Here is a 26,702-nt window from a genome sequence, read left to right as displayed (position 1 = left end):
TGGTAGTCCTTAATGTTTTGTGTTTGTTCTATCAAACTGCGATCATGATAAGACTATTATTAGATGAACTTCCAAGATTATTTTTAGAAAAATGCCGGAAAAAAATAAAGCATTCTCTAGTTTTGAAATTCATTAAAAAGTCAAATACAGTGTATCAAAAATGACTACGCACAAAATTTAAGATTTGCTATTTTATTGAAATTTTATTACACAAACACAAGATAAGATGTTTTTGGAATAAATCTCTTTAAATATAATTAATTAGTAATTAAGTTTTATTGTAAACCACATAACCATGAATCTTTAAGAACCCTGCTTTATTGTTTAGTTTTAAATACATACTCAAAAAAACTCAAAAATTACTATACAACGGATTTTATTGTACATTTCAAGAAGGTTTCGATTAACTGTATAAAAGACCTAGACTTTTATACCAACGTTGCAATAAGTTACTCGATATTAGCTATTGTTCATTTTCTGGTGGCAAAATACTCATGAGTACTTTACTAGCGATTTTGAATAAAAGACGAATCTGTAAATGGTACTGGCTGGGTTATCATTTTTATCTACTTTTACTTTGTCACGTCCACGGGTAGAGCGCTTATGTTATTTTTGAACTTTTTACTTTGAACAATTTGATTATTAATTTTGTCTTTTATGAAAAATGAAACTTATCAACCAAACCATACAACCACTACATCATTCACAAACGGAAAAATTATTTTGAAATGCAAATAAGTAGACAACTGTTTCTCAAAGCCGGTATAATGTTTATTTTCAAGTATTTCTAGTTCTGGTTGTATTGATATTTGTTTGTTAAAGCATTTAGTATTCTGATTATTATGGAAAACGGAAAGTTTGTGTATATTCTATACACAGAGAGAGTGAAGAAATGCCATAAACTTTTTGATTTCAACATAATTTGATGTGAGGTGTTGGCCAATAGTTTATTTTAAAAAGAAAAAAAAATATTTTTCGCGGATTTTTATAGCAATTACGAATTAGATAATAATTAGTGCTATTTGTTAATTTTAGTATAGTTTTTTTTTTATTTTATCGCATGTTATTGTTTTATATTTAATTGAAAATACATTTTGCGCTTCACCACCTCACATGATACCAAAAAGGTTCTGCATTCGAAATCGCTTATTTGTTTGTCGATTAAAAAATAAAACTAGAATCATTTTACACGACATCAATTTTATAGACAAATAGTATGAAATTTGGATCTTTACAACTCATCTCCCTTATTTACTATGATAATTTTATATTTCGAAATGTAAAAAGTTTTTTTCTTGTAAAATAAATAATTTTCCATAGACTAGTACCTAATGTTTATGTATGTTCTGGTTGTTCTGAGGTTGCTAATGCTAAATGCAAACGGCGCTATATAAAAGCAATGGTAAGAAGAAATACAAAAGAGTGAAAGTCATTAAAATACATAGCTTCGTAATGTGTGTTCAGAATGCAGTAACTACGACCTGCTACATACGTGTATCGATGTTTATGGTAATGCAAGACAAAGTGCAATAAGATCGGCGATCCGTACTTGGTTCTTTCCTTACTTTTTTTCTGGTTAGAAATTTTTCATCTGCTAGTAGAAAATACACGACTGGGTCGCACGTACTTGCTCCTATGTTAAAAGTTGCTTAAAATACAAATACTCTTTTCTATTCTCTCTCTCTCTCTCTTTCTATTTTCTCTTTTATTATTGCTTTTTTTTCTAAATTTTAATTTTTTTTTAATAATAATTTTAATTTAATTGTAAAATTTTCCAATTTCAAGGCTTAATTAACTAAAAGATGTATAATCTTAATATTAAGTTATATTTTAATTCAATAAATACAAAAAAATACAAAAATACAAAGATTTTTAAATTTTAGGGAATTTTTTTTAAATCGTTAGAGTTGTTTAAAAAAATAGGAATTATTAATCGAAACAAAGTTACAAAAAAAATCATCCATCTATTTTCAAAAAATTTAAACAAAAAAAAAATTAAATAATTTAAAAAAAAAATAATTTTTTTTCAAATTTTTCTTAATTTTAGCACTTATGCCGTTTACGAGAAAATCAGAAATCAAGAAAACGGTTCTATGAGAGGTACCGTTAACAACGGTCCAAAAAATATTTTTTAATATCAAAATTAGGAACTTTTATGTCGCAGTACTTTTTTTTTTAAATCAAAATTTTTTAAATCAAAATAAATCGTTTCAGTTGTTCAAGCTGCAGTTCGAGATAGAGGCAGACAGAAAGACGGGCAGTCAGAATTACGAGATCTACTTTTTTCGCATTCTCTATAATCGTAATGCAATGTTTATATCGAGTTCGATTTTACCATAATCATTACGTTTATAAAAAAGTTTTAACTAATTTATTCATTGTTGTTGCTGTTGTTTTCTGAGATTTTTTTTAGTTCAGAGTTGACTCATATGAATCTATGATCTTTTATTGAAAAAAATTGAGAAAACAACTAATTATTTTATTTATTTTTCTTTATACCAAGGTACTTTTTTATTTTTAATGTATTTTTAATGTAAAAATAGATCCCCATAACATTAACTTGTAATATACTGACATTTTACGCACAAAATAATAAAAAAAAATTTCAAGCACAAAACAAAAACTTCGCAAACAAATTTATACTAAATTAAGCCCTTAAATAGTCCATTAGGAATGGTTTATCATCAGGACCATATTTGGTGAGAGGAACATCATATGGCATTGGGAATGGCGGTACCCCGTTCCTACTTGTATTCATTGGGAATGTATTTTCTCCAATCTAAAAGAAAAATAAATTCCAAAATTAAAAAATTCCTATACTTATTATGATGGTTTCCACACATACCATAACTTTTGGTACAAATAGAACTCCTGCTTCAAAGTTAGCTATCCTTAGGCATTGTCCCATATTAGTATTTTTATTAAAAGCTCCCCATGCGGCTTTTGATAAATTGGCCGAAGTAAGAACAAACCAATAAACCCCCTCATCTGACCACCGAGTATAACTTTTGATATGTGGCATGGCTTGAGACCTGTGTCGTGCTTTCGACTTCCATTGATGCAAATGCTCTCTCAGCCAAGGCTGTTTGTCATCGACATTTTTGCCATAGGGCAAACAACCTCCACCTAGTAAATCATCGTGACTATTTTTAACATTTCCATAGCTGGGATAAATCATTTTAAATTGTGGAATCCTGCGCAAGCCAAGAGGTTTCAAGTCTTTGCGCAGACTATTTAGGAAATCATTTTGTATCCATGCTGAAACGTTGGGTCCGAGACTGCCAATGGATGAGCTTTGGCAAACTATTGGACAATTTTCATCTATCGGAGCGCAAGTATTTGATAGCACCTGACCGAGACGAGCATGACCCCATGGATGGCCACGATTACCTTCACGATGGCCTCCTGGTACTGATGCTATCAGATACACACTGAAAAAATTCCATAGTAATGGAGATAAGTAAATATTTAAACAACAAAGTCACTAACTTAATTTCACTGAAATCTGTTTTTCTTATCCTAGCCATCCATGGCTGTAATTTTGGTAACTTGTATTCGACAAGATAGAACATCAAATCCGAACGGAAATTTGTCTTACTTTCCCCAATCGATGTATCGCAACCTTCGGGCAGTGCTGGAAGTTTGGGACTGATCCACAGTCCTTGGGTTCGATTATGCCAGTCGTCCTCGTACATATTTGCTGTCGATATTACCACACGCATAGAACCATCTTTATAGCCAAATAACATCATCTTTGTGTGAGAGGTAGCAAATGGTGTTGGCATATTTACTTTTATAGCTGTCACTTGAGGTTTATGCTGCGAAATTGTTTTCAGCTCAGGTGTTTCATCTCCATAGAGTACAATTAAAGGCTTTTCTCTATAAAATATGAAAAATTGTACGTATGTTCAGTTAAGTTAGACAACACAGAGTACATCACAGCTAATAACGATATAGACTATTCATTGGTTCCCGAAAATTTTGAATAGAATACAAAATTCGCGTTTCAGTTTCCAAAACTGAATTAAAAGGCAGTCATGGAATATACTTCACATCATTTTATAAACAAAGGCACCATCCTTCGAGTCGGTTTAATGTGTCCAAAATATTGACATAATCGGAACAACACTCGTCCTTTTATTAATATTTACATGGACTTGAGAATATAAAAATGCCTCCATGAATAACTTAGGCTCCGCTTTTAAACGCACGACGATACTAGAGGGGAATTAAAATGAAGAAGTTAAACGGTTTGAAAATCGTTTCCTGCAGATATCAAGTGCTGATTTTTAAAAAGGTAAAAAATGGCAATGATCGATGCACGGTAGAAAGGCATAGTTTGTAAAAATGAAGGATGATTCTTTTGTCGCAGCAGCTTGGGAAACGAAGAAGAAAGTTTAATATGTCCAAAAACTGTAATCACTGGTATATTGTTAAAGAAAATATAACCAAAACATGTGTTTGTCTCATATTGAATCAAGATTTAGCTGTTTGAAAAATATTTCTAAAAATTAAATACAGTTTTAGATATCTCATTTCGTTTTTGGTATGAGAATTTTATAGAGCATAAAAAAAAGCTCTCGAAATCGAATTAATTTATTTGGTGCGATGATTGCTAAACTGTAGCGTAGTACGAATACCAATATAACGCTCTATTTACGAAGTCTTAAAATGTTTCTATACAGGGGTCCCGTAATAAGATGGAAAGAAGGGAAAATTTAAGGGGTGGTTCTAAGAATTTGTTTATTCTAAGAAAAAAAAAATTGTTCTACTAAGTTACGCTTTATCTGCAAAGTTGATAGCACTTAGCAATGTTTTAAGAAAACGCTTACTTTGACAACACAAGCCTACAAGGTTTTTAATGCCAAGACTAAACTATATTTTTCTATAGGTTTTTGATATGCTGAACTCGAATCCGAAGTCCGAAATATCCGATTTAATCCCGTTGTTGAAATATAACCGTTAGAAAATGCAAAAAAAACGTTGTTTTACTGCTTTTGAGGTTATACTTTTAAGAAATTTTTTTTTAAATATAAATCACAACGGTTCTATAAGAACTATTTTCCTTTGTTCAAGACCTGTTAAAAAATCTTTGCGATATATTTTTACTGCCCGAGATATATTAAGATGAAGTAATAGTCTAAAAGCCTACAGCAGATTTTGGGAGTGGAGGTATAAACAAAAATGGGTTACATTTATTTGTAATTATTAGCGTCCTGATAAAGAATTCGAAAGTCTCGCAGGTTTATTTTAAGGCATTCTATGGTTTATGGGGAATTGAAAAATGCATTTTCTCAATTTTTGTGTCGAGTTTATAAACACTTTAATTCATATAGAGCCGATAGAGGGCGATACCTTCATTTCAAAAAGTTCGGTCTCAGACCAGAGCATTACCCTTGCCAGACGTCACTGAAATTCTGAAATGCATTTTCAGATAAGAGTAAAGCAAATGCCTCTTGAAAAAAAACAAAAAATAAATTTGTCCCAGACATTTTAACCACGGCCTTACCCCCATCAGACGTCTTTTTAGTTTAGCGGATACCATGAAATATCTTCGGATTTGCAAAAGAACACAAATTCGCTTTCTACATATTGATTAACCATGCCTCTCGTTTCATCCAAGTAACAAACGACGTTTTGTCCTTTTTGAGCTACTTTATTTAGTGAGTCATTAAAGCAAATAACATATTTTTCATATTTATTCACAGCTCTAAGAAGTTTATCGTTAAAAGTAACGTGCAATGCGGTGATTAATAACACATGAATAATGTATTTGTTTTTCTCCAGCGAATTTAAAAAAAAAAATGATAGAAAAAAAAACCCCGGACTGCTTTCCAAATTCCCTGACATTCCTTGACCAAAATTGGGTTCCCTGACTTTCCAGTTTAGCGAATACCATGAATTTACATAATAATTAAAATAGTTTTCACTCATGACTTTATTTATAATTTTATTCACATTCTAGAAGCTTCAGAACGGCAGTTACTGCCCAAAAAAAATAATAAAAATATTAGGTGTGTTTTTTTGTTTATCTATATAGATTTTGTGCAAAAAAACGACATCGAGATTTTTGAAATCGAAACAATTTACGTGTTAAAAACAACAAAAACTTTATCTGTATAGATTTTTGAAAAATCCAGATAATTATCCAGATTTTACTTTCTCTCGATAAAAACAGTAGTGCCAAGGTAGTTTAATTGTTGTGTTCATACAGAAATACATATCTGAAAATATTAACAAAAAAAAAAAAAAACGAAGAAAATAAGGTTTGAAAAAAGCTCTCATAGAAAAAAATTATCAAAAATTTGTTTGACATAGTTGCATTGAAATGTTAATATTTCGGTATATACGCAATGCACTTTTCAGATAAAAGTCTTAACAAAGGGGCGGAGCCAAAAAGCTCTTCTATCGGCTGCAATCGGCCGAAGGCCGATGATTAGCAGTGCCATGATCAGCGAGCTTTTTGGCTCCGCCCCTTTGTTGGCGCTCTTGACCGTCGTCGTCGTCGTCGTGGCAAATTGTTTTATTATTTTTACCACACAAATTGAAAATTTAAATCAATTCATTACAATGTAACTACATTGTAATAATTTAACATTGTTAATATTTATTTATAACGCAATTCGAAGAATATATTAATAGATCAATGAAATAAATTTATTATTAGTATGGTATTGATATTTGGCAAAGACGGCTATACGTATCCGGGACATAATTATTTAGGACCGGGCAATACAATTTATAAAGACGACGAACCGGTAGATGATGTAGATTTTGATGCATTAATACACGATTTGGAATACGAATTAGCAACAACTAAAGAAGAAATAAGAGAAGCCGACCGGCAAGCTATTTCGTCATTTATAAAGGATTACAAAAAAAACGGTTCATTAGCAGAATTAACGGGAATAATCGGTTTATCACTTAAATATGGTTTCGAAAGTGTATTTGGTGTACGATATCCAACAACGACAAATATGTCAAAAAGAACATTTCCTCAATTAGTATATGCTGCACGAGAAAGACATTTTTCACAAGAGTGGGCTAATATAAAAGACAATCCCGATAGTGGATTTAGAAGTTATGCAGAATTTAAAAATAAAGCACTAATTTGTAAACAAATTTATGACAGTTATAAAGTAGGTGGATATCATTACCAAGCTTTGAAGCGTGATTTTGATGCTACATCAAGCTCCAATACCGATAACGAACCCTCCGCCAAACGACCCAGACCTGAGTCAGATAGTGATACTGATAGACCTATTGAACTCGATTCTACATTCATTGAAAATCCTAATTATATTAATAATAACTCTAATTCTATTATGGATGTTGATGTACAAGAAAATATTGATCAACAAAGTGGTTCGAGTCGTGGACCGACTACGGGCGCAAGGTCGAGTGCAACCGGAAGTGGAGATTCCGTTACTTCAGGTATCACATGGATAAGACCAAGCACGCCTTGTAAAAACAATTATATGAAATTTTCAAAAAGTAAAATATTAATAAGTTACGGTTACAGTACAGAAAATATTCAAACATCAGATTCAATTGATCAAATAACTACACCACTGGCATTGATTCCTGTAGATTTTATACCATTTTATCTGAGTGAAGCCGAATTTGATATGTTGCCAACTACTGCAGAAGTACTTAAAGTTACTTGTCAAGTTACACCTTTAGGTACTCGGACAGCTTTTGATGTTGGAGCATCAATATCCGGGACTGCGACCTCAGAATATGTACCTATTGGTTTAGTTGTAGAAGGTATGAATAAAAAATTTTATGGAAAAAATGTAAAGTACACTTCTGCAGGATCAGATCCCATGAAAGTTACAGACGTGGAAAATATAAATGTAAAAGAAATATACGAAAAATATTACAAGCATGTAAAATCTAATGCCCTATGTGTACCACAAGCCATTGAACAATATTTTATTCATGAATGGAATCGAGAAATAAATCCCGACGAGAAAAAATTTCCACAATATATTGTCCATAATAAGGGCAGTGTCAGAATGGATGAACAAGTTCATCAATTTCTAATTAATCAAGCAGTGGGCACTCCAATTGCAAATTATGAATACAAGCCTAAAAGTGGTTTTATTAAACGTGGAAAAGAACATTTCGTTCCACATACAAGACAAAAATATAAAGTACATTCCACAAAAACTAGGCCCCATAGTCATGTGTTGCAATTTTTTACGGGCGGCTCTAAACCCATACCAGGAGATATTGGTATGGGAAAAGTTTCTACAACTCCAATTATTATAAATAATATAAATGATGTGTATGCAAGAACAATTGAATCCTATGGCACTTATCATCCGCTTAGTGGTGGATTTGGATATGATACACAACCACAATTACATGTTGGAATTATTGCAACTCCACAATTGAAACCAAACGAAGAAACAATTAGTTATTTAAATAGTGCATGTTATTGGAAAGTTGATTGTTCTATTCAAATTAAATGTAATATTTCATCGGCCTTTGGCAAAGGAACAAGCGTTAGCTGGCCATTGGAAGTGAGATTTTGTGCAAACTATGATCGTGCATATACCGATGGTCAAACATTGTTCGGTGTAACAGATGACGAAAATGGCAAAATTAAACTACTTGAAAATAATGATGATGATGATAACGATGATGGGGACAATGAAGATGATTATGAAGTAGTAAAAAAAGCAAAACACATGAAATTGTAATTTTTTTCTTTTATTATTAAATAATATTATATTTTTTCAATAAATAATAACTTGACAAAGGATGTGGTTTTTTTTTGTAACTTTTTAAATTTTTATAAGGTCGCCATTGATATGTATACATTCTAGATCGAAAAGCACGATCTTTGGGGAAGACATCATTATTACTCAATACAATTATAGGTGTTCGCATAATTACAGCATCATTGGAGTATTTTACCTTAGCTGCAACTGTATCTCCTCCGAATAACATTTTCAATGTTTCTGTTGCTGATGATTCCAATAAGGGTTCGTTCCATAAAATAATTCTTTTATCTACACATTCCATAAGGGGAAAAGCACAATATCGATTGAAATTGCCAACTTGTCCGAAATTTAAACAAAAATGTACAAATGTATCGAAAAAAAAATTTTTTCCCGCATTAGGCGGTGACAATATGAACAAAGTATTTTTTTTGGGAACTTTTTTATCAATGATTTTATATAAGTTTGTTAAAAATTTTAGAATTTGATTTTTATTATTATTAAATTGAAAATCTAAAATCTCTTCAAGAATTTTAATTGAATCATTAATTGCAAAATAATAATTGTGTATATTTCCCACAGGTGCATTGAAAATTAAATTTTGTGGTTCTATTGATTTCAAATATAAATAAAGTTCCTGAAAAGTTAAATTATTAATATAATTGTTCATAATTTTAACACAGTTTTTAATCAATGTTGAATTTAAATCGTAAAACCGAAACTCAGACGACAGCCACATAGAAGTATTTAATATATGACTTGTGGGAGCAGTCGGATGATCTTTTAGAAAATCAATTATTTTGTCTCCCTTTCCTCTTTTTTTACACCCGGTATCTTGTTGATTTGATTCGTTACAGCAACTAGTAATTTCATTACTAGTTGATAATTGGGATCCAAAGGAGATTGTGTTAAAAAGGTTGAACGATAATTCGCTTCCTTCCACCAATCCGTCTTCGGCTTCTTCGAGATCTTCGAAAAATCGTAGACATCTAGCTTCACTACTTGGTAACCACGTTCTCCGGGCGATGTTAAAGTACAGGTACTTCCTGGGATTTTTCTGCAAATAGATTGCGAGATTGATCCAATGTTCGAGCGTGAACTTCCAACTTGGAATAACTCGTCTAGCGAATCTTCGAGTGATAAATTCTTCGATGCAACTTGTGAACGCACATCGACAGGAATTGTTGGAGTAGTTACAGTCGTGGATGACGTGGATGTGATTCCCGTGATGTGAGATGATGAGGATGGACCCTGAAAATTTTCCACATATTCGTTGGTGATCCAATTGGATGTTTCCATCGTCATGTTTTGTTCCAAAAACATCGTGGACCACTCGCTGTTTAAGAGAATTGTAACTAAATTCTTTAAGGAACACTTGCCTAATTCTTTCTTTTGGATCACGAGTGTTTTCTGTACATGTCGGAGGGAGTCCATCAACATATGTAAATATCTCTTGGCTTCGTACTGTTTCTCCTTCAAGGAGAGAGATATCAAAATCTCTAATGTAGGAATAATATGAAGGAGAAACTCCTTGGTCCATATTATTATAACCAAAGAGAGCAGACATATGTGAGTCGAACTCTCTTCTAATGTACTCGCCTTCTTCAATTCTTCTTCGATGTCCAATTTCTTCTTTTTCTTCAGAATATTGTTGTTGATGTTGTCGTCGTCCATCATTATTCCAGATTCGTTCTGCTTCCTTTTCCTCCTTTTCTCCTTCGCTATTGTTTCCTCCACTGCTTGTGTGTTCGGATGATGAACCAGCTGCTCGGAATCGTTTAATTCCTGACGATTCGGAAATTCCGAATGACGATCCTCTTCGTTTTCCGATGATATTACCTATGCAAAATATATATATAGAGTAAAGACACTGAGAAATATTTATACATTAATTAATACATACCTGCATTGAGTTCTCGTCCATATCCTCTCTCAATGGAACTGGATCGCGAATTGTTACCTTTTTTGTTGTTGGTGCCATTATTATATGAACTTATAGAATAATTATATGAACAAACACTAGAATCACTTGAGTCTGTGTCACTGTTAGAAAACATTTGAACATTGCATGCAAATAAATTACACCTTATATACTAATTCGAATTTAAAAATAGTACAATTTGCCTAAATATAATTTAATATGCACGGTAAAAATAATAAAACAATTTGCCACGACGACGACGACGACGGTCAAGAGCGCCAACAAAGGGGCGGAGCCAAAAAGCTCGCTGATCATGGCATTGCTAATCATCGGCCTTCGGCCGATTGCAGCCGATAGAAGAGCTTTTTGGCTCCGCCCCTTTGTTGGCGCTCTTGACCGTCGTCGTCGTCGTCGTGGCAAATTACCAAAGTTTTTTCGAAAAGTTAGAAATAAAAATAAAAAAGTTTCCACGTTTGATTTTTACAAAATCGAAATAAAATTCAATATGGCTACCTACAAACGCTTATAACACAAGAACGACGCAACTAATCTTAATGGTTATGGTCTTAAAATGTAGCTAAAAATATACCAATGATTTTTGGTTTTTGTCAAAAATTTTTTTTTTTAATCCAACATGGATGCCAAGGCTATACAAATGGTTTTTGTTTTTTTGTGAAAAAAATTTTTTGCATCCAACATGGATGTAATGGCCTTCCCACTTCGGAGTTAAAATAAAAAAAAAAAAAACAAACAAGCAACATTTTTGACAGACAGCTGCCAAAGTGTATGTACAGTGGTGCCAAATGTTTGCATGGATTTCAAAACTCCCGATGTCGTTTTTTTGCACAAAATCTATATACAGTAGCGAGCAAAAAAAATGCAAACGAAAAAGGTGAAAAGAGTTTTACATGATAACTAAGTCATTTTACATCGTTATGCTACCAAATTTGGCACACAATATTGAAAATGTTTTATTTTCACGAAACAGAGTCGATTTGTGGAATATCTTACTTCAAGACAATTATTTGGTCAAAAGTCTGCCTAAATATGCGTTTTTAGCCGAGCAAAAAAAATGCAAATGTGTAAAAAACAATAAAGTATAATGATTTATTCATATTTTTTGTTTATGTTTTTGGTTTTTTAGGTTCATATTTTATTAATATTTTGTTGGGAACTCTTTATTTAAAACAAAGGCGCGGATTTTTTTGGTATTGAGTCTATTAAAGACTATCATAAATTTTATGGTATTTGTTCACATTCTGATCAAATTTGCTCCATCAGAACTTTGCATTTTGAATGCTTTCGCTTTCTAATCACCCGATCTACAAGATCCTACAAATTTTCTGTGGTATTGGGGTCTGAAGATCGCGTTAGACACTTCAGAACAGCGAAATTGGTCATTTTCAAAAAGCTTTTTTCTAACCGGCTGGTGTTTTTGGGGTCATTATCTTATGTAAACAAGCTGTTTTCGGGGATATTGGACTAATAATGTGGAACATATGGGTTTCCACAATGTCCTTGCACATTTCTGCATTCATCCGATTTATTCTTTTCATTTGGCACAAGTGACACACTTCTCGAGAAAACAAACCCTAAACAAAAACTTACTATTAATTTCTTTTCATGAGTATTTTATACTTACCCCACACCTCCTCCGTGTTTAATAGCAGGAACTTGATAAATAGGGTTATATCGATATCCTAGAGGCCTTCACAGACAGTGAAAGCCATCTGACAAGAACAAGTTGAACTTGCTCTCATTGCTCAAAAAAATTGTACCTCACTTTTTCACTTGTCCAATGCATATGGCACTTCGCGAAATCAAACCGCTTTCTGGTATTAATTGAAATTTTGTAAGGTTTTTTTTCCGGTCGTCTTGCGCAAAGTTTGGCCTCAAAAATAGCTTGTTTACACAAGATAATGACACCAAAAACACCAGCCGGTTAGAAAAAAGCTTTTTGAAAATGACCAATTTCGCTGTTCTGAAGTGTCTAACACGATCTTCAGACCCCAATACCACAGAAAATTTGTAGGATCTTGTAGATCGGGTGATTAGAAAGCGAAAGCATTCAAAATGCAAAGTTCTGATGGAGCAAATTTGATCAGAATGTGAACAAATACCATAAAATTTATGATAGTCTTTAATAGACTCAATACCAAAAAATCCGCGCCTTTGTTTTAAATAAAGAGTTCCCAACAAAATATTAATAAAATATGAACCTAAAAAACCAAAAACATAAACAAAAAATATGAATAAATCATTATACTTTATTGTTTTTTACACATTTGCATTTTTTTTGCTCGGCTAAAAACGCATATTTAGGCAGACTTTTGACCAAATAATTGTCTTGAAGTAAGATATTCCACAAATCGACTCTGTTTCGTGAAAATAAAACATTTTCAATATTGTGTTCCAAATTTGGTAGCATAACGATGTAAAATGACTTAGTTATCATGTAAAACTCTTTTAACCTTTTTCGTTTGCATTTTTTTTGCTCGCTACTGTAGATAAACAAAAAAACACACCTATTAATAAAAAATGTCTTGAAAAAGACGTTTTTAATTATCAAAATTTCAAAACATAAAAACTTTTTTAAAACCAGACTTCGAAACCTTAAACCCTCACCTATGGTTTTTAAAGAAATAAATCAAATAACTGGCCGTAAAAATAAATCTAATCCATCTGAAATTCCAATTGTATTCAGAAACAGCACTCTTTCCACTGATTCCGAAAAAGTAATCACTTTTCAAAATTTTTTCACTGATCTGTATTCAAATCAAAATATTCGTATCAATCCGGTCACTGCTGTTGAAATAGCTACTTAAAAAAATGCATTTTTAGCTTGGAATAATAATCCAACTATTTCTTTCTTTTCAATTACTAACAAGTCTGATCTTCAATCTTCTAGTGAATTTGTTTCTACTGACTTTATCAAATCAACAATCATGAGTTTAAACAATAAAAAATCTTCTGGTCCTGACAAAATTTCAAATTTCTTTTTAAAAAAATGTTGTAATTCAATTTTAAAATTTTTGACTATTATCATTAACAATTGCCTAAATAATTTCTACTTCCCGAATATGTGGAAAGAGGCTATCCTTCTGCCAATCAAGAAAAAAGGTTCTTCCAATGATATTGAAAATTTTAGACCAATTTCACTTCTTTCCAACTTAGGGAAAATTCTTGACAGAGCTATATACAGACAAATCGAAACCTTTTGCCAAGATAATAACATCATTCCAAACACCCAATTTGGGTTTAAGAAATTCCACTCTACGGAACACGCCATCATGTACCTTGTTTCTTGAAAACCTTCGGAAAAGAGAGTGTACTGTCACTTGCTCATTGGACTTAAAAAAAGCATTCGATTCAGTGTGGCATGATGGCCTTATTTCCAAAATGATTTCCCTGAATTCTCCAACTAACTCAATAAAAATCATTTCTAATTTCCTGTCAAATAGATCTTTTAAAGTCAAAATTGGTTCGACCTTTTCAGAAGCTATTCAAATTTTCGCCGGGATCCCTCAAGGTTCCTTCTTGGGCCCCTTTTTATACAATATCTTCATTCATGATTTACCCTCTTCATTCGGACATTCACAAAGCATACAATACGCAGACGATACGGTTATCTTTGCCTCTTCTGAAAGACCCCACGATGCCTTAAATTTTATTAAAAGTCATGTCGAAAGACTTGTCGACTACTTTAACCACTGGGGCATATCCATCAATTATCAAAAAAGCGAGTTGATTTGTTTTAGAAACGCTTCCCCTCGTGGTCATCACTTAGCAGTGAGAGAAAGCAAGCAACTCAAACTTTTTATTAATGGAAATCTGATCCCACTTAAAAAACAGATAAAATATCTTGGAATTAACTTCCATGAGAGACTTAGAATGAACCACCACGCTCGTATTGCTCTTAATAAAAGTAAAGCTGCAGCAGCTCAGCTTAAATTCCTCTTCAGATCTTCCTTTGTGGAAGTACCAAACTCCTCCTATATAAAACACTTATCAGACCTATCCTTTCATACGGCTTCATTTCATGGTTTAAAATTTCTCCAACTGTAGCTAAAGAACTTCAAATATTCGAAAGATATGTCTTAAGATTCTGTATAAACAAACATAGACGACCAGGTGGAAAATGGTATAAAAACGCTATCATATATGGCGAGTCAAATACGTTCTTTTAGTTATCATGACAACCCCCTGATTAGAAATGTATATACAGCTAATATTGAATTTGCCATTGAAGATAGGTATTATGCATCTCCAATTAGCTTGGTGAACCCCTCGTCTTCCCAATTATTCCAACTTCATGACAACGAATTCCTCTCTGACTTCTATGGGAGGGGCAATCCAAATGTATATAGAGGCTAATAGATGGAACTCAACTCATTCAAACACTTTTTATGGCTTTTTTTTTTAATTAAAATGTTAACACACTTGAACAATTCCAGATCTCAAAAAAGTTTTTAAATAATGTACAAATTTATAAACTTTATGAAAATTCTAAATTATTTGCTTTATTTAATTAAATGAACAATGTACAAATTTTATGAAATATTCAAAACCTTTTGCTTTATTTAACTAAACTCTATACCATGTATAATGAAAACTTATGTAATACCTTTTGTGGTATGATGCATTTATCGACTCGTGTCAATGAGGGGACTTTTGTGTCCTTTTTGGCACGAGTCGATATCTGCCTCTTGTTAATTTGTTAATTTTTTTATCTAGTTTTAAGTACCCAATCACAATATGTACATTCTAAAAAATGCCCTGAGCAACATTTAAACACATATGTAACTAGTCTAGTTATTTATTACTTTTTCAAAAGATAATGTAAATATTTTTATAAAAATTTGTATGTATGAGCTAGACCAATTCCAAGTCAGCAACAAAACCTAGTATAAGTTTTACTACTTTTATAAATCAAATGTTAAAAAAAAGAAAGTCTCAATAAACTTAAATTGAAATTGAATTGATTTTAATTATTTGATAAGAAATTCAAAAATTTTTCTTATCAAATTGAGTTAATTATCAACTCAAAAAATTTATAATAAAAACGTCTTTTTCAAGACATTTTTTATTGATTTTCAAAATATTGAAGGGAGACAAAATAACCTAAAGAAACCTTTAACTGCAATCAATTGGGTTCATTAGAGGATTCAAGATAAGTATTTATTCTATACGTTTTTAGAATTTTCTAGAATTATTTTTCTTAGTCCTGAAGAAGCGTGTAAGTACACGTGAAACGTCGACACAGAAGATAAGATAGAACCAAAACAAGACCTTTAGCCAACGAAGAAGATTAAACTTTATTTAAAAAGAAAGGTCATACTTGTTTTCATTGTAGCAGAAATAAACCATACATTTAGTCGAGTCAAATTAGACATAAAATTTGTAAAATCTCGGAATCCAGGGAAAGTCGATGCATCTGAAAAACGAGTATAGGGCTGCATTATAAAAGGGTCAAATAAGAAAGTTAAAAAAAAAAAATTCACCGCTCTCGATTACAACAGTTTTTATGGACCGTTAACTGTCATTCCGTATGCAAGCGTCAATCGGAATTGCTGTCTCATTTTAGATTTTGATCAAACTTTGTAGGGATGTTCTCTAGGACTGTAAGGAAGCAAATCCGTGATGATTTAATTTTAAGTTGCGTGGTTTCCCCGCTACCCGCATTCGAACTTTTTCAGAAGGTCATTTTTATGTTATTATAGCTTTGCGTCTACTAAAGATATCTTTTTGTTTGAAACGCCATTTTAAAGCTTAAGAGTAGTAATTTTTGAATATATATTAAAAAATTACGTAATAATTATCCCTGAATTAAAAATAATTTTTGAAAAACTGGTAATTTTGCTGATTTTTTATGGTTTTTGACTGGCTCCAGAACCTTGGCTATTATATGTAGGAAGCTTATACTTACCAAATATTAAATATAGATATTTTTCAACAAAATAAATCTAAAATGAACTCAATGGCTGTACTCCTTATGTAAAAATTTTAAGTTCAAAGTATTGAGTATTTTAAAAAAGCTAATTTTTATACTGTCATTTTCTACGATTTGACTAAACGAAGAAATGTGAAACTTACAGTGTGTTAAGCTAAGAGTACGAACTAAATATACTATTAATTTCATGCTTCTATCTTATGCCAAACATAGTGCAATCATAGCCTTAAGTAGGGTTTTTTTTTTGGCTTTTTAGCATTTTTGCGAATTTTCAAACAAGCGGTACACTAAGAAGATATGAAAATAACACAATTTTATTTAGAGGACTTAAAGTTAAAAGTTTCAACTTAGCACACTGTTAGTTTCATGTTTCTATCTTTAGTCAAATCGTAAAAAATCATGGTATAAAAAAATATTTTTTCAAAAAACTCAAAACTTTGAACTTAAAATTTTTGCATAAGGAGTACAGCCATCGAGTTCATTTTAGATTTATTTTGTTGAAAAATATCTATATTTAATATTTGGTAAGTATAAGCTTCCTACATATAATAGCCAAGGTTCCGGAGCCAGTCAAAAACCATGAAAAATCAGCAAAATTACCAGTTTTTCAAAAATTATTTTTAATTCAGGGATAATTATTACGTAATTTTTTAATATACACTCCTGCTCAAATTTAACGCACATCATATTTATTTTACAAAAAATTCCTACTATTACTTTATCTCACAATATCGTGGTTATTTTCTCAAATAAGACAGGAATTAGCTTAAATTGAAGGTATGGAATAAAATGTTTGTGGGGAAGATTTGGAGAGGTATGCTGAAGTCTATCTGTCAACCCGCGAACCTTTTAGAGATGAGTCATAAATTTTCATGGAGTAAACTCTGCTTCACAACACCTACGGAGTTAGTGAGATCTTCTAGACCTAATTTAAGTACCCAAAGATACTTGGCTGATATTCTCGAACAGCATGCGGTTCCAATCACCCATAGATTTGGTCCACAAATCAGTCTGATGCACGATAATGCATGCTAGAGTGGTTTGAGAATATCTTCATAATTAAAATGTGCCACCTTTGAATTGACCACACAGATATCCGGATGTAAATTCAATAGAACATGTCTAGGAAATGTTGAAAAAAATGCATTTGCGGCCGAATTCCACCTCCAAGCATTCTTGATTAACAGAAAACTGCAGTGAAAGAAAAGTTACAACAAAACCTTCAAAACTTAATTCGTAGAATGAATAGACGACTCCAAATTACCATATGCGCTACAGGAGACAATGCCAAGTATTGAAAAAAATTATTGGAAAGAACTGTCACGCGTTTCCATTTTTTTAAATTTTTTTTCTTAAAAAACAAAAATTATTTTAATATCAGTTTTCAGACCTTGAATTGCTAAATTTGGTTTATCTTTTTTTTGGCTAATAATATTGTTGCAATTTAGCATTTTTCTGACTTGCTAAACAATAAGCAAACACAAAAAAATACAACAAATAATTTTAAAGCCATTTCAAACAAGATGCAGGGGTATAACTAAAGAAAAAAAAAGTGTGCGTTAATTTTGAGCAGGAGTTTATATTCAAAAATTAATACTCTTAAGCTTTAAAATGGCGTTTCAAACAAAAAGATATCTTTAGTAGACGCAAAGCTATAATAACATAAAAATGACCTTCTGAAAAAGTTCGAATGCGGGTAGCGGGGAAACCACGCAACTTAAAATTAAATCATCACGGATTTGCTTCCTTACAGTCCTAGAGAACATCCCTACAAAGTTTGATCAAAATCTAAAATGAGACAGCAAATCCGATTGACGCTTGCATACGGAATGACAGTTAACGGTCCATAAAAACTGTTGTAATCGAGAGCGGTGAATTTTTTTTTTTTAACTTTCTTATTTGACCCTTTTATAATGCAGCCATATACTCGTTTTTCAGATGCATCGACTTTCCCTGGATTCCGAGGTATAAAGCTAATTTGACTCCACTAATTAGTATTTCGATGTAACAAAGATAAAGATTTTCGGAAAAAAATTAAATGCATTCAGTCGCATGTTATATTCGCTATTCATATTGAGGGCCTACCTTTCTACTCGGTAATTACTCATATTTTGATTTTAAAACTTTAAAAATATTTATACTCACAGTATTCCTGCAAAATAATAGTGACCCAGAAGCCAACCAATGTCTACCATGAAATTGATCTGAAGAGACATTTCAATTTCTCCCAAACTTTCATCAAGAATTTCTACGAACAAAATTTAAAAATCACACAATTAAGAACACATACCCACTTGAAAACTTACCTTGAAGAGTTATTGTCAATGGCTCACTATGAGTAGGCTTCGAATTGGTAATAGCCGTAAGGAACATATTATAAGGAGCAGCTTTCTCCAATTTAGCTGCCGCTTGTCCTTTTGGTAATACAACTGGAATGTAATCTTTGATGTCTCGATTAATTTTTGGTTTCTTTGAAAGATTCGATCCATCAGTTGTTGAGGTTGTGGCTGCCTTTGAAGTGCCAGCAACAGGTTGTGGACTGCGTCCACGTGAAAATTTACCATCATCTGATTTCTACTCAAGAAGAAAAAAAAAATGGAACCCTTTGATACAAAAAATAAGTCAGCTCACCATTTTTGAAGGTTCTGTTTTGGAAGATCCTAAAACATATCCTCCTCCTTCGACAATTCTTTCAGCAGGCTTTTCCTTTGCTGTTTTACACGTTGTCGGCGTTTCACCTGAAGTTTTTTTTGTGGAACCCTTTGCTTTTGGAAATAATTTCTCCAGCAATTTCAGCTGAAGCAAAATCACATCTTTGGACATCAACAATCTATCTGGAATTGTATATTCTCCAGTTGATTCATTAAATCCTTTATCGTAGATATCATCGACTACAAAATAAAATTCAAATTTATTATAAAAATTGCAAAAATGTACTTATTTTTATTTGCTTACGATGCGGATGTGCAAATTCTCCAAAATGAATTGGATTTTTGCGATAACAATTTTCAGCATATTGACAGACTTTGGTAGGTCCTTGGAGAAAAAATAAATGGATTAAAATGTACGATGGTTTATTTTTAAATTTTATTTTGTACTTTTTGAAGTCATTTCGGCCAAATTAAAACAATTTCAAATTATTTTTTCAGAATCAACAAAATATATTTCAACTACTCAAAAATCAAAATGTTTTTTTTTTTGTATCGGGAACGGGACCGGGAGATACTATGGTGAAATTTGATTTTGGATGAAGGGGAAATACAAAACAAAACAAAACAACAATTTTTGAAAATGACATTTCTACTAGAGATGAGCAAAAAATCACGACCTGTGATTTTTAACCTGTGATTGACAAATCACAATCACTACCTGTGAACAGTCTTCAAATAACCTGTGATTACCTTAACCGTGAATTGGAAATTCACTTTTTACTTTACAGTTCGCACTTAGCACAAATAGAGCATTTTCCCTGAATGTCATTTTCGACAAAAGTTTGTTTAGGTTATGGCGTGATTTCTCTCACATAGATCAATCATAAAAAAGATCTCTTTGTTTGAACTTAACACTAGAAGTGAGGCAAAATTTTTTGTCAAAAGTAAATTTAAGTGCATTTGCGGGTTCAAAACAATTCCCTTTTATGCTAGAACTGTTGTAAAAAGTTATTTTTTTTTCAATATCACAGGTCAAAAGTCATTTTCAATGCGCTTTTGTGAATTCCACGTAAAATAATTCACGTTTACACAAGTGCATTGGAAATTCAAATTATAACCTGCGATTTTTCAAAACAGCTTTTGCAACAGTTCTTTATTATTTAGCTCCCATACACATTATAGAAAATTTTTAGCCGAGCTAAAATGGATCCCATACAAATTATCGATAACTTGTATGGGAATTTTATCTCGGCTAAAATTTAGCGCGAACAGCGTACCAGGCTTAAACGTGAATTGGTTTGACTGGAATTCACGCAATTGCTTTGGAATTTTTTTTAACCCGTGATTTTTTCCAAAACAACTTTTTAGCAGTTCTTGTTTGAACGTTTATTGGTTTGACTGCAATTCACGCAAATTCTTTTGAATTTTTTAACCTGTTATTTTTCACAACTTTTGCAACAGTTCTTTTGTAAACGTGAATTGTACTGACGGAATTCACGCAAATGCTTTGGATCTTTTTTTGACCTGTGATTTTTCGCAAAACAACTTTTTAACAGTTCTTTATTAAACGTGAAGTGGTTTGACTGGAACTCACGCATTTGCTTCCAATTTTTTTTAACCTGTGATTTTTCGCAAAACAACTCTTGCAATAATTCTTTTGTAAACGTGAATTGTTTTGACCGAGATTCACGCAAATGTTAAGGATTTTTTTTAAACCCGTGATTTTGTGCAAAATAACTTTTGCACCAATTCTTATGGAAACGTAAATTTAAAGGCTTGGCCACACTGGAGGGTATGCGGTAGCGGTACGGGTAGCGGTGAGGGTACTTGTATGAAAAAAAATTCCAAACTGACACATCAACGTTCAGGTGTGGAATTTTTTTAGTACAAATATCGTTACCGCTATACCGCATACCCTCCGGTGTGGCCAAGCCTTAAAGCTAAATTCACGAAAATGCATTGAAAATTACTTTTGACCTTGGAAATAAATAGCTTTTGCAACAGTTCCTGTGTAAACGTGAATTGTTTTTATCGGAATTTACACAAGTGCATTGGAAATTATAACCTGTGATTTTTCCCAAAACAACTTTTCAACAGTTCTTGTGTAAATGTGAATTGTTTTTACCGGAATTCACGCACGTTCGGAAAAATTAATGTTTTGTTTACCCCTTACAATCACATATGGCTCCAGAAGAATCACGGTTTGGCCGCGAATATTTGCTGTGAAATTGCAGGTTGCCCTGATCAAAATAAGGGTTTTCAACGTTACTTTTCCCGTGAAATAATAAATTTCTCCCGTAAAATCAAGAGTCGCTTAGACAAAATAATGTTTTCCCCAGTATAATCACGGATGGCTTTTGTAAATCGCGGATCTGTTTGCTCAAATCAGGAGTTTTCCTCGTAAAATCAGCTCCTTTGTTTCAAATACACTCGTATTTGAGCTTCTTTAGTACTTCCTACGTGAAAAATCGTAAAGAAATGTGTATATTGGAAAATACAAACGTTAATAATGCTACGTGTAATTTTTTTTTTGGGATTTTCATAAAAAAAATTGAAATCACGATTAAAAATCACAGGTTACAATCACCGTGAATTCAAAATCACAGTCACAGGTATATCTGTGATTGAAAAATCACGACTTAGCTCATCTCTAATTTCTACACGTTCCACCTTCCACAAATTCCATGGGTGTGTTCAGAGATCGTGGTATTTTTATAAAGTTTAAGTTATAAACACATTGGATAGCACATTTTAAAAGTAGATTACAAACATCTGGCATGCAGAAATGTAAATAAAACACACGATACATGAATACAATTAGTTTTAATGCATAAAGAGAAGGACACACAATATTTGATAACCACGAATGCAGAAATGTTCATAGACGCAGATAACAGGAAGATTATGTCGAGGACAAACATGTTCATTTGACGTACCTATTTGTTTAATCCATGTTGGGTCTCGGCTCGAGTTGATATAAAGTTTGCTTATATGTCGTTTTCGATTAGTTTCACTCTATAGTATTCACTTATTCTGAAATTCAATAAAACAGTTTAAATCGCTTCCCCTCAACTTTGAAATTTTGTAGTGTTGGAGGTACGAAGAAAAGTTCTGTTTGGGTTCTACCTTCTACCTAAAACATACCTAAATATTTCTATTTTTTTTTTTTTTAATCTACAAAACTACACAAAGTTCCAGTGCCCCTCTGTAACTTTTGTTATTGGCGATAACATTTTCGAAGGACTTAAAAATCCATTTTATCTCATCAAAATAAATTAAATTTCGTTTAAAATCTTAATTTCTTAATTCATAAATTCTTAATTTGAAAGAATTGCTTTCTTTAAGAAATAAATAGATTTTGGAGACGTTCAAAATTTTTATCACCAATTATAAGGTTATAGAACAGGGGCACAGAGTGCCTAAACAGGAATTGTGGATTAAACATTTTGAAAATGTTGGTTTTGCACCAGAAAACTTTGTTATACGTTATTTGAGTATGTAATTATGCATATTGAGCCTATTACACAGATTGCAACAAATTTTAGCTACAAAACATACAAAATCATTTACAGATTTTAGCCGAGCTAAAATTTAGCTGAGATTTTTAGCCCGAAGATTTGCGCATGCTCAGTTCCAAACTACAAAAATTTTCTTTTCCAATAACTGTATCAGTATCCATGACGACATTGTTTAGCAAGTAATATTCATCACTCGTTTTTGAAGTGAATACCCACATCTTAGTAAAATTTAGATCGATCTGCAAACCTACTTATACTAAGCCTTGAATCCATGGGCGCGAATAAAAAAGTGGTTGGGTACGATTGATCGCATTTTAAAATCTCGAATGTTCAAATCTCGCATTATGAAATCTCTTAGGTAAATCGAAATCTCGCAATTTCAAAATCTCGCATATCGAAAGCTTGCAACATTTTAATCTCGCACACTAATGTCGTTTTCTATTGACTTTTGAGATTTTTGTGTAAAATTCTCAGATTTTCCACTGCAAATAGAATATGAAATCTAGTTTTGTAATTGTGTGCGAAATCTGTGCGTATAAAAAAAATAAAACAACAACAAATGTTCAGGCAAATGTCAAACAGAGGAGTGTGTGTGAAAGTGCGTGTGTTTGTATGCGTGAATCTTGATAAAAATCCAGAATCAGAATCAGAATCATTTTTTTGTCATTTTTTTGAATCTCAGGACGCAAATAGATCATGAAATCTGAGATTTGTCCACTATTTCCCCTCTTCACCCCCCCTTTCAGCTGTCAAATTCACAAATCTCATTCTGAGATTCGTCAATAGAAAACGACATAAAATCTCGAAATTTATAATATCGCATTGAAATAAAATATTTATTTATTTTACGCCTTTGTTATAGACCGAGAGCCCACACCAAATTTTGGGAGTGGAGGTATAACCAAAATGTGAGTATGCAGTTGTATAGCCTTATGCCTTCTAATGACGTATTCGAAAGTCTGGCAGTTTTAAATCACTGCTTTATATGTTTTTCGGGGGGTTAAACAACGCAAGTTTTACAATTAATGTGAGAAGGCTAAGGAAGCAAAAATTCACATTCTGAATAAAAGGAATGATGCTCTGTCATTTCCCCTAAGCCTCAATACCTCAATCTCGGTGATACGACAAATAAAAATCAAGATATAAGGTTTTTTAACTAACCCATATCAACTCTCATCGTGGAGAGTTTTGAGTTCAAAATAACAAACAAAAAATTTAACAGAAAAGTCTCCAAAACAAAGCCGCTTAAAAAGCTTATATCTTGAATTCTATTAATCGCATCGTCAAGATTGATGTCTTCAGGCTTAGGGAAAATGACAGGGTTGCTGTATAGAAAATATGAAAAAGTGTGAATTTAGCCTACTTATATGAATTGGAAAACTCGCATTTTTCAGCCCCTTGAAAACAATAAAAAGCCGCGATTTAAAGCTGCCAGACTTTTGAATTCGTTATAAGAAGGCATAAGGCTATAAAACTGCATACTCACATTTTGGTTATACCTCCACTCCCAAAATTTGCTGTGGGCTCTTAGACTATTAGTTGTTCATAGTGTTCAAAATCAACTGGAGATATTGGCCCGCTTGTTATGTGAGATTTTAGTTTGCGATCAATCGTACACGGAGAAAATAAAGGGCACCTTAAAAGAAGATGATGCGCAAATAAAATTTCACCCCCTTATCCGCTTGAAATAAGGTGATTCTACTTAAACTCAGTTAAATTTAATGTGAACTTCTTCTTCTTTTGAAAAAGAAAAAAATTTAAAGTTATCGTCTAAAGTGTGTCTTTAATTGCAGTTTATCATATTCATTTCCAACAGTAAGATAGTACGATGGTAAGGCACTTGCCTAGTGACCCAACAGTTGAAGGTTCGATCCGCAGTGGACGCCAATTCTTTTTTTTAATTAAATGTTTCCACATACAAATAAGATAATCTCTCGCTTAAATTAAGTGGGAGATCATCTTATTTGCACATTCAAGAATTTAATGTGATTTGTCACCTTAATTTAAGACGGAAGTCATCTAAGTAGCAAAAAAAACATGCAGAAATCCGCTTAAATTAAGGCGGGATAATTCTATGTTGTCTTTTTTCTCCGTGTACCAATCCCTTAAAAAAAAAGTATCAAAAACATTTCTGATTTTAATTTGTAATACAATATAAAAACCAGTTCAAAAAAATTATTGAGACACTATTGACAGGTAAGTGCTTGAATCTTAAAATTAATTTTCGATAACCATCGATGACAAAAATGCCTATTAGATTTTTCTGTTTAAATTTATTTATTCCAGCATTTAAAATTTTATTTATTATATACAAAGTATGCAATGAATTTTTATTTTAAGTACTTGTTGTTGTTGTTTTTGTTTTGATGTTAAGCTACGAATGGATTAATAATTTGTACATTTTGTGATATTATTAATGATTTTATATGTATGCAATTAAAAATATTTACCTAGTCTTAATAATGTTTTTTGTTAAATATTAGATTATAATAATTATTATTTTAACTAAATTAGCAAGAAAATTTGTTTTATATTAAATTAATGCTGTTAAACAATTTTAGTTCTAAAAACAAAGAACATTTTATGTTCATATTCAATTTTATCTTATTAATAAGAGAAATGAGGTTAATTTAAAAAAATAAAAAGAGTAATAATAATAAATATCTACTTTTATACAAAATTAATCTTAATTTAAATTTTAATTAAATAATTTAATATTTTTTTCTTAAAAAAAAAAGAAATCTTAAAATTTTAGTATTTAGCATGCATCTACCACACGCTACATTTTTCAATTGGATTCATAGGCGATCCAAGCGGACATCTGTACGCACTAGCAAAATCCACCGAATTCGAGAGTGGTCCAAGAACTCTTATGAAACCAGGTGAATGAACTGATGAACGAATTTTCGTTAGAGCGTCTTCTGGACGCATTGAACCGCACCAAATTTGAGCATAGTTGAGGAAAAATAGTTGATCATGACTGAGATTGAGACCAGGAAGGTTAGATTCGGCTCCATGACGTTTTACCCATTTCCGGTAGGCCTACAAAAGGGGAGAAATTTACAAGAAAAAACAATAAAAACCCACTCAGACGATATCAACTCAATAAAAAATTCAAAAGGTGGTTTACCCTAAATGCCTGCTTAAGTCCACCATTGTCAGCAATGTTCTCGCCTTGTGTCATCCTTCCATTCATGTACATGCCAACTTCATCGATTTTATATTTGGAATATTGGTCAATGATGCATTGTGCTCGTTCACGGAATGCCTCAATTGTGGCATTATTCCACCACTGCATCATGTTGCCGTCTTTATCAAACTGTCGACCTGGGAGGTTTTGAAAAAAAAAAAAACAGAATCATGTCATAGAGATTTATTGTTTTTTTTCCAGTCTGGGAAGTACACTTCTTACCTTTGTCATCGAATCCATGAGTAATTTCATGGCCAATAACAACTCCAATGCCACCATAGTTAAGGGATTTTGGAAAGTTTTGACTGTAAAAAAGTGGTTGAAGAATTCCGGCTGGGAAAACTGTTTAAAAAGTAAAAGAGGATGGATATACAAGAGTTTTTTATTTGCAAAAAAAGTCAAGTGTTTCACCTACCGATGTCATTTTTATTGGGATTGTAAAATGCATTGACAACTGCAGGTTCTGTGGCCCACTTGTCTTTGTCGACAGGCTTCCGAAGAAGTTGTAAATTTCGATCAGAGTCCCATTTGAGTATGTGTAATACGTTGTCCATGAAATTGTCTGGAATTATTGTAAGCTGTGGGAAAGAATCATGTTTTTTATTTGTTTTAAAATGATTTGAAATCTTTCGTTAAGTTTTATTAAATTTCTTGAGTGTTTAAAAAATAAAAAATAAATCATTTTGATGTTAAATTACACACCCAAAATAAATATAAAAGTTATAAGCGACCCTTTATGACTA

At 32.1% G+C, this 26,702-nt stretch overlaps 2 protein-coding genes across 2 annotated transcripts in view; both read right to left on the bottom strand.

The window, feature by feature from the left end:
* Positions 1-2,523: 2,523 nt before the first annotated feature.
* On the bottom strand, positions 2,524-19,832 carry LOC129912668 (probable tyrosyl-DNA phosphodiesterase). Its single transcript, XM_055991023.1, has 8 exons — positions 19,699-19,832; positions 19,556-19,636; positions 19,232-19,491; positions 18,907-19,174; positions 18,746-18,848; positions 3,490-3,879; positions 2,846-3,431; positions 2,524-2,779 (listed from the first exon to the last, which is right to left on the bottom strand). Exons 1-8 carry the CDS (start codon positions 19,709-19,711, stop codon positions 2,648-2,650), a joined length of 1,833 nt encoding a protein of 610 aa, XP_055846998.1. The 5' UTR covers positions 19,712-19,832; the 3' UTR covers positions 2,524-2,647.
* Positions 19,833-25,288: 5,456 nt separating this feature from the next.
* Positions 25,289-26,702, bottom strand: part of LOC129909015 (neprilysin-1) — a 38,480-nt gene continuing 37,066 nt past the window's right edge. The window contains exons 6-9 of the mRNA XM_055985929.1: positions 26,375-26,537; positions 26,182-26,301; positions 25,900-26,096; positions 25,289-25,811 (exon numbers count right to left, since the gene is read on the bottom strand). Coding sequence (XP_055841904.1) covers positions 25,539-25,811; positions 25,900-26,096; positions 26,182-26,301; positions 26,375-26,537 — 753 coding nt within the window. The 3' untranslated portion in view covers positions 25,289-25,538. The remainder of the gene's footprint in view (positions 25,812-25,899; positions 26,097-26,181; positions 26,302-26,374; positions 26,538-26,702) is intronic.

Source organism: Episyrphus balteatus, chromosome 2, assembly GCF_945859705.1.
Source record: "Episyrphus balteatus chromosome 2, idEpiBalt1.1, whole genome shotgun sequence".
In the NCBI taxonomy this organism is placed as follows: domain Eukaryota; kingdom Metazoa; phylum Arthropoda; class Insecta; order Diptera; family Syrphidae; genus Episyrphus; species Episyrphus balteatus.
Note: the sequence above shows the minus strand (reverse complement) of the source record. Positions and strands in the feature narration are given on the sequence as shown.